The 12,532-nt window shown below is 40.4% G+C and overlaps 1 protein-coding gene across 1 annotated transcript; it reads left to right on the top strand.

Annotated features, from left to right (window-relative positions):
• Positions 1–1,966: 1,966 nt before the first annotated feature.
• On the top strand, positions 1,967–4,797 carry tmem179ba (transmembrane protein 179Ba). The gene is made up of 5 exons (XM_030780840.1): positions 1,967–2,062; positions 3,005–3,195; positions 3,451–3,588; positions 3,836–3,914; positions 4,602–4,797. Exons 1-5 carry the CDS (start codon positions 1,967–1,969, stop codon positions 4,755–4,757), a joined length of 660 nt encoding a protein of 219 aa, XP_030636700.1. The 3' UTR covers positions 4,758–4,797.
• Positions 4,798–12,532: the final 7,735 nt, after the last annotated feature.

Here is a 12,532-nt window from a genome sequence, read left to right as displayed (position 1 = left end):
CACACACACACACACACAAACACACACACTCACTCACACACACACTCACTCACTCACTCACTCACTCCCTCACTCAAACACACACATACACACACACACACACACGCATACAAACACGCACACAAACACACACACAAACACACGCACACGCGCGCGCACACAAACACACATACGCACACACACACATGCACAAACACACACACACACACACACACACACAAACACACATACAAACACACACTCACTCACTCACTCACTCCCTCACTCAAACACACACATACACACACACACACACACGCACACAAACACACGCACAAACACACGCACACGCGTGCGCACACAAACACACATACGCACACACACACACACACACACACACACACACACAAACACACATACAAACACACGCACAAACAAATACACATCACAGTCTGAAGAGAAACAAGCATTTCCCTTTCCCTTGTCTCACCGTGACAAAACTCGACACACTAGCTCATATGCAAGCAGCATACAGAATACACACGTACTCTCGCCCACACAAACATGCACAAACATGCAGACATTAACAAAACTCTTCAATAGAAGCACACCTATGGGGTACCGTAAGCCAACTATTAAAATTAAGGCCCACATTGAAGACATCAACCATACTATTACAGTCTGAAATCTACAAAATCTGAATGATGTTAACAGTGAGCAGGTTTCCTTTCCTTTTTTAAACAAAAAAACATTTTTTTTTTATCCGTGCTTCTTAGAGATCCTACAAACTGAATGTACAAATAGGCTCCCTGTCAAAGCATTTTTCATTCAGCTTGTCAGATGTCAGAGTGTTTTTATTTCAGCTCAGCAAAGCTCCAATACACCCAGCCTATGGGAAAAAAAACCCGTATTTCTTGTGAATTTACTATTACCTCGTCAGCATTTTTCTTAAAAGCATGCTATTCTCTTCATTCACTTTTTCATATTTGCGAATATTATTGCTAGTAAATTTATGAAAGAGAAAAAGTAAGCAGTTTTGCAGCTCTTTGTAAGTATTGGTGACATTTTTTTTTTATTACAATCGCTTAAGTCAGTGTCATTCTATTGGCGTATTTTTGGTGTGTTTCGGTGATAAGGCTTATAAAGCCTGAGACTTTTCTTTGTGAGTTTTGATGTGAGGTCATTACAACAGCGTAATAAAAATAACTTTGCAAAAAAAAAAAAAGAGGTGTATTTTGTTTTACGACCTACGAACGTCAGTCATTCTAAACTATTCCATGAGAATCCATTCAGAATTACTGAACTGTTTTGTAGTTGTTTGTATATCTGCGGTAGAACATTTTAAACGGCTTGTTTTCGTGGTTGATTCATGATTAGAAACGGCCGCGCAATGAAACTAGGGCCGCCTGACACGACGAATTGATCTCTGACAGGATCACACAGGCATCTCTCCTCGCGACTAAGCCTGACCGCCTGACAGAGAGCACGAGGCTGGCCTCGCCTGGAACTACATAGTTAACACCAACGCTCAGACCGCAGGCATGGAATTAGTTTATTTTAATAGGCTGAGCTCCCTGTTAGTAAATGACAGTAATTACGCTCCCCCAGTAGTAAAATCATATTCCATGTGTAATATGATCTAACTATGGTCTGTAAAACACACTGAGTTAATATTTAGTAAAAGCCATATGCTTTATATAATCAGAGGATATAATTTTCACAAAAAGGCTTGCAGCAGTTGAGATAAAGCTGTCTATGAAAAGAGAAAGCCCCAAACTTGTTTGTCTGAGACTGATATTAATTTGCCTGAACCAGTCGTAGTATGATAGCAGTTTCCTGTTAGCAGAAAAATATATTTGCATTTTTAAAATTTGCTTGGTGTGGCTCTACGCATGTCACTGCAATTCGGCCTGAAACGCGCGACGCAGATGTAGTTTATACAGCAAATACGGGATGTTCAGTCACACATGTGACTCGCTAGTCTGTGATGGCGCTGCCGTGGCTACTATTGCTGGAGCTCACCCTCTACGGCAGCTGTTTTGTGTGCGGGATTATCACTGCTGCCTCGGTTACAATCTCTCAGGTAAGTAAAATAACGTTTTTAGAGTCTATACTTCATTTTCTGTGGAATTATAGAAGTAGTTTCCTCGCGCTGTGTTGCTGTCAGCGGAACAAAGTTAAGAGCAAAACAGTCTTAAACACAGTCAAGCACCCGTAAACCTACTTTCTCAGGACAGTTCCTTGTCTACAAAGTCTCTATATCTTGAGGACACTTCCGTGTATCACCGACAGTAAGTAAGATATTGAATAGTTTTTCTTCTTCTTTCGTACTGTTTGTTAGTCTGTTATAGTCTCTCGAGTGTTTGGAGCTGTGATTGATAATCCTCGGAGAACGATACCTCATTTTTTTTCGGCTGAAAAAAAAAAGAAATGACACTTTCACTTTTCAGTAAATGAAAGTAGGCCTGGTCTCTGCGTATAGATTCGCAAGGAAAATAAGGACAAGATAGCTTATTGCTGAGTTGTGTTTTCTAACTGATAGGAGTGAAAACTCTGTCATAAGCGAGATGTCATATGACCACTGATAAACTAGCGGTAAATTTGTTCGGAATTTCCTGTGTTTAGTAGTAAGCATACAAAGTATTCTTATGTCCGTTGTAAAATTGGATTAAGTTTGCCTTATCCCTCAAGTCAGGAAGTACGAAGACGAAGTTTTAAATAACTTTTAAAAACGGCGGCCAGAGTTATTAAAGTTTTTGAAGTCAACCTTGATTAATGGTAAAAGTTCCTACATTTTCCTTTGCCTTGTGACTCGATGTTTCTTCGGTTCCAGCTGGTGCTGTGCTTTATTGAGGTCAGATGAGGAAGAAAAGGAAGAGTGAAAGTACATCTTCCTCTGCACTACTTCCACCGGGGGAATACCAACCTTTAAAAAAAACTAGTGGAAAAAAAAGCTAACTGACCACCAAGTAATGATGTGCTGAACCTCTCCCTCTCTCCCTCTCTCTCTCTCTCTCTCTTAAAGGGTAACTTTGGTGGAAAGTGTATGCTCTATGGTACTGTGACATTCAATAGCACGGTTCTAAGCGTCAGTTCGTCCAGTTCCCCCTCACTTTGCTATTTCGTGTCAGCCATCTCTGTGTGTGTGGCTATCTGCTGCTTCTCTCTCTCTCTCTACTGGGTCTACACCAGCTGCATGGATGGAGACGTACAAAGGTGAGTCAAGGACCCACAAAGCGCAATTTTTTGGGGGGCAAAGTTATATTATTTTAAAGCAAGCTATTTTAGATAAAAGTCACCAACTGGGAGAAGTTTTTGTTTTTGTTTTGAATGAAGCCATACTTCTAACTGAAGGGGAATAGACACCAAGATTTGGGGGGGGGGGTAATAGCTGTTTTAATTAATTAAAATGTTCATCATATCAAAAGCTGCTTGTGACATTGACATCTCTCACTCTTTACTGAAATGCAGAAACAGGTTTTGGATGAATATCACCCTTGGAGGATGTGGGGTTTTCCTCTTCTTCCTCCTCATTACGGGATGCATACTGAAAATAGGAAGAGACAGTCTGTGCTCCTCTGTTACCCAACCAGCGCACAACATATCCAGGTGTGAGAATAAGACTCTGAATCTGATTGGCATCATCGTGTGATTTGCTAAGAGCGCTGATGGTCGATGACTCAAACAACAGACAGTCATTACTCAAAACAAAAACAATGAAGGACTTGACTTTGCTTAGCTTTCAGTTTTCACTTATACTTTTGTTCTCTCTCTCTCTCTCTCTCTCTCTCTCTCTCTCTCTCTCTCTCTCTCTCTCTGTGAGTTTGCGTATGTAACCTCGCTAATGTGTTTATAGGTGCGATGACGCCCAGAACAAGCAATGGGAGTCGCCTTACAACGGGAATCGGTTCTACTCCAGGCTCCACAGCGCAGAGGTGACGGAAGTCACGTCGATCAGACAAGCTTTCATCTCTCACTTCCTTTTTCTCTCTGTTATCTGTCATGACTTTAAAGAAAGGCCTTTGTCTTACTTTTTGTTCATTTCCCCTGTCAGTGTGGGTACAGATTTCTGTTTGACGGGCGCATGCTTTTGTGTTTGGCTTATTGTTTTCACAAATCTTAATTTTATTACGTATTAAGTATGGGTATACAAATGAAGATTTGAGCCTCTCAAGAGATTGACTGATAACCTGTAAGTGATATTTATGCGTGTGAGGTAAGCATATGGAACCTTCTGGCTTCTTGTGAATGAGTCATTTCAGCCCTGCGTTATCCAGAATTTCAGGTTTTTAAAGGAATCGTGGGCATAAGGCCTCAAACAACAATGTAGAAAATCTCTTAAGCCTACTGACACACATTGACACACATCGTTTTCACTTAGTATAATGGCTCATTAGAGTTTATTGAAGGGAGACAAAGGAGAGTGAAAGTTTGTCTTTTTCTCTGCTCTTCTAACACGGGGGAATGCCAAGCTTAAAAAAAAAGGAAAAAAAAAAACCCCAAAACAAAACCCTGTTTGACCACCAAATGAAGCTGAAATTCTCTCTTACTTTCACTCTCTCTCTCTCTCTCTCTCTGTCTCTCTCTCTCCATGTCTCTCTCTCTCTGTCTCTGTCTCTCAGGTGGCAGTGTGGGTGAATTTTTTCTTCTGGCTCATCATCGCAGCCCTAGTCTTGCTCCAACGTAGACAGGTATCTGAGTTCAGGACAGGAGGGGAAGATTCTGGTGCTAGCCCCTCAGAAACAGAACCCATCTTCGGACGCCCGGGCCGACCTTAACGACCCACTACGAACACGACCCGACCAGATGGATACCCGCACGCTTTCATGTCTGCCCACACACACACACACACGTACAAACACACACACACGGGTCGCAAAGTGATTAAGAGAGTTTTGACGTTAGACAGGTTTAAGGCGTAACTGATGAACGTGTTTTGGTTTTTTTTTTTGTTTTGTTTTTTTTCCCTTCACCGACATTGCTATGTCGAGGCTTGTTGCCATGGTAACCACTCTGAACGTTGGCAACGCAAAACCTGGCGTGTCATTTAACGCCATAGCCAGATTTGGCTCCTGACATGAGCTGATTTAAATGAGGCTTTGACCAGATGAAATTGAGTAGCTCATGGATTTTTTTTTTTTTTTTACTCAAAAGATCTCTTGGGCCCAACTGTTACTGTGTTCGTTGTTTTGTTTTTTTTTGTTTTTTCACGGTTTGAAACGCAGAACTTCCTCTTGTATTTATCTGAATATATAACCCCGTGTTACTTGCAGGTTTGAACTGCTTAGCACAGTGAAGAAAGATACATCTTACATTCCTCTACATAATTTAGATTTTGTGTTGTTGTTGTTGTTGTTTGAGTGAAAGAGCCTAGCATCATAATCAAAATACACTCATGTAGGGTTTACCGTTCCTAAGTTTATATGACAGTGATTGAGATCTCTTTGTTAGTGCTGCTGTGTGACGCCCTCTGCTGTTTGTATATGTGTATTGCACTAATATTCTCGCTTCTCTTGAACACAGACCCCTTCAGTGTTCGGGTTTTATAATTAGATTGGCATTTCTTACACTGCAGGTCTCTTGTTTGCGCTAGGAGAATGCAGGTGTGTGTGTGTACGTGTTTGTGTGGGTATGAATGTAGTGTTTTGTTTGGGTTGTCATGGGATTTTTTCAGTATTGGCTCAATTGGGAGGTGTGTGTGTGTGTATGTGTGTGTGATAGTGCAGTGTTGGTTGACAGCGGCATAAATTTATCTATTGGACTGTGATACTATTGGCCTGTTTCAGGCTCTATGCCAAAGCTATGGTGCTGCTCACAGCATATAACCGTTCAAAGACACTATGCCCTTCCACAGTGACCTGCCACACTGTCACAACTAGTCATTTCATATTACTGTGTGTGTGTGTGTGCGTGCGTGTGAGTGCGCGTGCGTGCCGCATGTATGTGTTTGGAGTGTCCTCCTTTTTCTAATTAACCATTTGTCTAACTCGTGTCATAATTAGTGCCGTATTGATTAACACAGAACACAACACATTGCTTCTTCCTGTGTTTTAACTTTTAACTGTGTTCCATTTTTTTTTTTTAAATAATGGAAATCCCAAAATGTTTTTATATTGTGTTTGTGGAAATTTTTTTTTTAATTGTGTCTCTGACAGCTTGCCATTAAAATGTTGGATATTGTTTGCTGTGTTATTTATTGCATATTAATCAGAGCGAGTTATCTCTGCAGCGAGGCCTTTCTCCTCGATTTGTGTGGGTTTTTTTTTTTTTTTTTTGGTTCATAAACATTTGATAGATGAGTTTACTGCTGAGGTTTGACAGTGATGAAATCGGCTCATTTGAGAACAGGTTGAACCCCTCACTGGGTAGCCAGCTGCAGACAGGAGAAAACACCTGAGACAGCATCCTAGGCGCACCTACTATTCCAAAACCTCTCCGCAATACCGTATCACACTGCCAACACTGAGAACTCAAGTCCGACAGTTCAGCGAGAACAGCTTCCCGTAACTGGAACGATTTGTCAGTTAAACAGCCTAGTCATTCATATTTGGTCTCCTGCTCAAGAAGCTAAAGACTGATATTAGATTTAAGACACAGCTTGGGTGTTTTGGGTAATTTTTAGCGCATGCATGTGTGTGTGTGTGTGTGTGTGTGTGTGATTGTATTCTTTGCTCAACGGGATGGAGAGCTTCAAGGTCGTTGTGTGTCTGGTTATAGCTAAAATGCAATGACTGCGAAAACAGAGACGAAAATCTGTTACCGTGGCGACATATTGGTTAGAATTTTTTTTAAAATAACATTTAAACAGAGAGACAAACACCTCGTGACCAGTAAATAAATAAATAAATAAAATCATGGAGGCAGGTTTAGAACAATGTGCTAAAGACATCATTCTTTATTTAACAGTTCGGTCATGTTACAAATAGAAGACAGACACGTGAAAGATGAGAATAAATTCCTGTTTTTCTCAGGTCAAACATGCCTTCGAGCTACCTATTAAATGGACAGACTTTAAAAAATTAGACGTAATAAAATGGTTTAATTATGAGAATAGCTTTATGCCAGAAGTAGCCAAATCTGTCCATAACACTTTCATTGATTCCGTGTGGCTTTTTTTTTATATTTCTCTTCTAGTGTTATCGTATTTTCCACCTATATCATATAATGTTCATCACCTCCTTCATCCAACTCCCCAAATACTCTACTACACCCTCTGACTCCTCTCTTTCTCTCTTTTTTTTCACTTTTCTGAATTTACTTTCCTCAGCTCTGCTCTTGCTCTCACCTTCTCTCTCTCTCTCTCTCTCTCTCTCTCTCTCTCAGAGCTGTTTGCTGAGTTTGCGGGTCTGCCGTTCTCTGGCTTCGTAAGCAGCCTTAGTGTCAAGCAGTTGCTCCAGGTGTCTGCGCAGACGGGCCATGTCCAGCTGCGTGGTCTGACACTGCTCGCGCAGGCACTGTGTCTCCTCTCGCAGCTCTGCCGCAGCCGCGGCTAGCTCCGAACTCTGCTCCCGACACTGAGTCTGCATCCGCGCAGCGTCCGCCAGCAGAGACTCCACGCTGCACACCACCGACTCTGTCTGCGCATCTGACATGGCCTGGAGAAAGGGGCCAGGGGGAAGGACGACGGAGTGGAAACAGAGGAGAAATGTATAGAGGTATTTAGGGTTTAGCCAAAAAGCGAGGGATGACAGTTAGGGACGAAGCGGATTAGGGAGCAACCGTAAGAGGAAGGCAGAAAAAATGAAGGTGGAGGTGATGGAGATGATATTGGAGAGTGAAAACAGATAGGGATTGAGAAATAAAAGAGAAAATAACACGGAGATATTCAGAGAAAAAGAGGAGAAAAGTGGTAAGGGAACACTGGAAAGTTCATTTGGAAGAGGTTTAGATTTATGGTTATATGAGTAAAAAAAGAAGTGTGGGAGAAAGGTCAGAACAGAGAGGAGACGGGGTTAAGATTTTAAATACGACGTTGTACCACCAGAAGACTGACTGTTTAAAATCATTGTTCAGTCACGGTGATAGATAGGATACAGAAGAGGCTCTGTTCGTATAGAACATTTTAGTGGGAATTTTCGCAGCGTTTGCCTTTTTGCGCCGCGTGTTTGCGCTGACCCCAACACATGCATATCCATACGGTAGCCGCTTATCCAGACGACTGGAGCTTACTGCGGTTTGGCAAAGACCTTAGACACGGATTCAGGCCATGACGCACTGTGTCCTCCCTACGATGTCCTCTCTCTCTCTCTCTCTCTCTCTCCCTCCCTCCCCGTATTTCTTACTTCTTCCGTTTTTTCATCCATACACTGCAATGCAACGCATTCCCGCGGCGAAATCGATCAGTATAATATAATCACAGCCATCAACTATCAAGGCGTCAAATTCCTCGGCTGCAACCCCCTGTTTGATCTGTGCGATTGTGTCGCTGAAAGCGGCTTATAGGTGCTTATGTTGCCTACCTCTTATCCTGCTCTGTCTCTCCTCTCGTTCGCGTTCAGTTATCAGACAGGATCAAAACATTATTAAAATGTATTAACAGTTTTAACGGGGACGCAGGCTTTGTAGTAGACTAGCTTTCTCACAGTAAAATATTACTATACTTCACTTGGTGTGTTAGGAGGTTGTGATGTCACCAGCCTACGCTATTTAAATAGCATTGATATAAAGTAGAGAATGTCTTTCACTCACCAAAGCTGATTTCCTAAAATTGGAGACACTTATTTTCTTCTCGCTGTCTTTTCTTGCTTCTTAGTTTCGTTGTTCTTTGTAACTAACGTTTATTAACAGTTCTGCAGTGAGTGAACTGAGGTTATTATCAATGAACCTCGGTCCACATCCTCGCGTGCACACAGCATGACCTGGCTCGACTCGACCTTAAAGCCGACATACTCAGATTAAAGAGGAGGAGACTGGGACGACAACGAGAATCAAATAAAGCCACTACTTAAACTTGACAAATATATGTGCTGAAATCCCAGACTTATACTATAGGTAGAACATACTAAGTGTGGGGTCCCGTAAACTTTCAGTTCGAACAAGTAGGCTCTGCGATTAAAGTGTACCTCACGTAATTGTGTGGGAATAAATAAATAAATTCCAAGAAATTCATTCCATTACTAGGAATCGCCAGCAGAGGGCACAATAATATCACGATATGGAATCCAGTGGACCTTACCTGGGTCCTCAATACTACAGTATCATCACGTGAGGCTTTTTAACACACACATACACAAACACGCCCACATGCTCTGAGTACACGCTTTCGTAATTGTATCGTTTCTAGTAGCAGTGTTAAGAAAACTGAGGTATGTATTGGAGATACATAAAATGTAAAATGAAAAAAGTAGAAAAGCATAGTACGCACCATAAATGAATATTAATATAATCCAAAAAAAGGATCATATTTATAGCTTATAGTCATATTTATAGTCAATATAGTGCTATGTGAAGAAGCAGAGGTATGAAGTATTCTCACAAGTGTTCATAAAACTGCTGAGTGAACTTATTTATTATGGCTACAAATTTAAACGCTGACAGTATTTGTGTAATAAAATCACTGAGACAAATCACCACAATGTCATGGGACTTTTTTTTTTTTTTTAAATCAAGCAGTAAGACTTTATTGTTTGTTTGTTTTTTCCACCATCCGTTATAATAATAATAATAATAGTAATCAGCATTGCTGTCATCCTCTTCAATGGTCAATAATTCAGTGTAGCCATGAGAACTAATAACAGAGCATATGTTCTCACCATTATCATCCTTGCCATCTATGCCTGCTTCAAGCGAGTACAAAGTTCACTGATAAAGCTTATGGGGATACCAGACAGAGGAACTTGCTTTTCATGTTGTTCGCTAGAGATATCTTTTTCTTTTTCTTTTTTTTTTTATCTATCTGATTGTATGATTGTATGAGAAAATACTACTTGTCTAGTTCAAATGATGACACCTGGAACAGTCTCATAATTGGGAAACTGTATATTGAGATCTGGTATACTGCAAAAAAAAAAAGCAAAAAAAAAAGCAGTATTTGTTGTAGTCGTAGAAGCAGTTACAGTACGACTTTGAAGATTGGTGGAAACAATACCAGGAGTTTTTGAGTATTTCAACAGGCTCTGACAAGGTATATAAATAGTCTCACAAACCTCCCTTTAACACACACACACACACACACACACACACACACTCATTCACACACACACACGTACATATACACAACCGTACATAAGCCCAAACAGCCAGCATCTTATCATGACGGAACAGCATAATGTCTGTGACTTACTGTACATTCACTATGTGATTTACACTGTCACTGTTATATCACTGTTAAATCAACATTCAAGTTGCAACACATGACATTCTCACGACACTGCAGCTACATCGAGATACTTTTTTTTTTTCCTTTTATCATTTTTTGTTCTCTTTTGCTGTACAATACGTGGCAACCAGAATGTCTACCTCTCTCACTAGTGAATGTAGTTGCGAGATTGCAGACAGCTTGTTTTGTTTTGTTTTTTTGTTCTCGCTTTGGCATGGAGTATAATAGTGTGTGAGAATTTATGAGTGCGTGTAGACTTTAAATGTTGAGCTCTTTGTGTTAATTAAATTGAGCAGTATAGCGCATTCAGCTAGATCTGGGTCAAATACATGTATGAGTCATTTGAGTGGAATTTCACACTGCAATGATGAAATGTTATCAACACAAGTACAGTATACGTTTATACAATTACTTGTATTCATTCAAATGCATTAAATACATAATGTATATGGCCCAGGTCATTAATGTGCTGGCAATCTTGGGTATGAAGGCATCAATAAAAACTAAAACAAACAAACAAAAACTAAGAGAATAGTTTGGCTTTTAAATATTTTGGGGTGAATATTAATTGTTTGTGTGTGTGTGTGTGTGTATGTGTGTGTGCACGCACATTTCGTGTGAACAGTCAAAAACAAAAGTGATAAAAGTCTTTCTGAACAAGCTAATCTGTAGTTTATTGGCTAAACACCCCTGATATGCAAGGTTACTATCAATCAATGGGTGTACCTTGGCACGCTGAGCAGTCTCATCCCCAATTGGCTCTCTGATGCCCATGTGACATTTCTAAGCCAATTGAAACCCACAGAGGACTGTGTTTGAACAGAAGGCAACGTGCTACACTTGTTCCATTTTTTTTTTTCATGCTGCAAGAAGTTATAATGAGGCAGTATGTCAGAGATCAAAGCCCTTGGAGAGGCAAAATTGGTGAAACGCTAAAGCGCTAATAAACAATAAATAGCAACGAATATAAAACAGAGATAGAGCGAGAGAGTGAGAGAGAGAGAGTGTGTGTGTGTGTGCGCACACAAAGTGATTACAGTGCTTCCAAAAAAAGCAAGATGTGACAGTCCATGTATAGCTTCATCTGAGGGGATCCTGCCACTCCCCCAGGTTCTGCATTTCATGTCTTCCTATTCTAATCTAATCTTATCTAATCCAAAAACCCATCAAAAAGTATTTACAGGTACCACTGAGGACCTCTGACAAATAATTCCTCTGAGGTGAGAGGTGATCTGGTCAGGCAGAGAAACCAGACAGTCACACCCGTCAAATCAACCACAAGTGGGCAATGTTCAGAAAATTGCGGCAAAAAAAATAATAATAATAAAAAAAAAAAATAATCCCGTTAACATTCTTCAACTACTGTTTGCATTCACTTAACTCCAGACTAAGTGAACAGTATGTAAATGAGATCCAGCTTCCACAGGGAGAAAGTGAGTAAGAACAGGCTCTGAAAAATACAAGCCCAGGCCTGAAGCTCTACACGCGGGGAGCTGAATTCAGGCTGAGAAGGTGGCCGGAGACAGGACCGTGAATGGCATTTCCATCAAAAACGAAACTGTCACACAGAACGGGGCCATCTATCCCTAGAGATGTTTTTTTAGCAAATTATGTGCTAAATGTCACAAATAATGTGCAGCTTAATGGTAAATCTGAGAACAGGCGCTGCTGGTTGGACCTGCATCACATCAAGCCCAATGCCAAAATCATGGTGGTTTGGTTGTACCTGAAGATCATATGAGGTTGTGGAGTCTCAACTACATGTTCCATGGAATACAAGAATACATTAAATTCAGACCAGATAAATAGACTGAGACAAGCAACATCCTCATCTACTTGGGTCAATACATTTAAATGACTTTTTCATGGCTCAAATGGTTAAAATAATTTCTACACTCTACCAGTTCTCAGACTCTTCAGAGGAAAATAAGAGCATTCTCATTTGAATAACAGTTTCCAGTGTCCAAATAGAGCAGAAACTCTTTCCTTGGCTCCATGGAAGACAGAGTATAAAGGCCCAAAATATTATTATTATTGTTGTTGTTATTATTATCGTTATTATTATTATTATCTTTATTATTATTATTATTATTATTAGGGCATTCTGTCATTTATGTTTAGTTACCTGTCTCTATGATTATTGAGAAAAGGAAGTGGAGGGGTGCTTTAGAATTTATTTTGTCCTCTTTTTATATACCCTCCGGATTCCTCATTTTGTCTTTCGTTAAATTGTGC

The sequence above is a fragment of the Chanos chanos genome, chromosome 7 (assembly GCF_902362185.1).
Source record: "Chanos chanos chromosome 7, fChaCha1.1, whole genome shotgun sequence".
In the NCBI taxonomy this organism is placed as follows: domain Eukaryota; kingdom Metazoa; phylum Chordata; class Actinopteri; order Gonorynchiformes; family Chanidae; genus Chanos; species Chanos chanos.
Note: the sequence above shows the minus strand (reverse complement) of the source record. Positions and strands in the feature narration are given on the sequence as shown.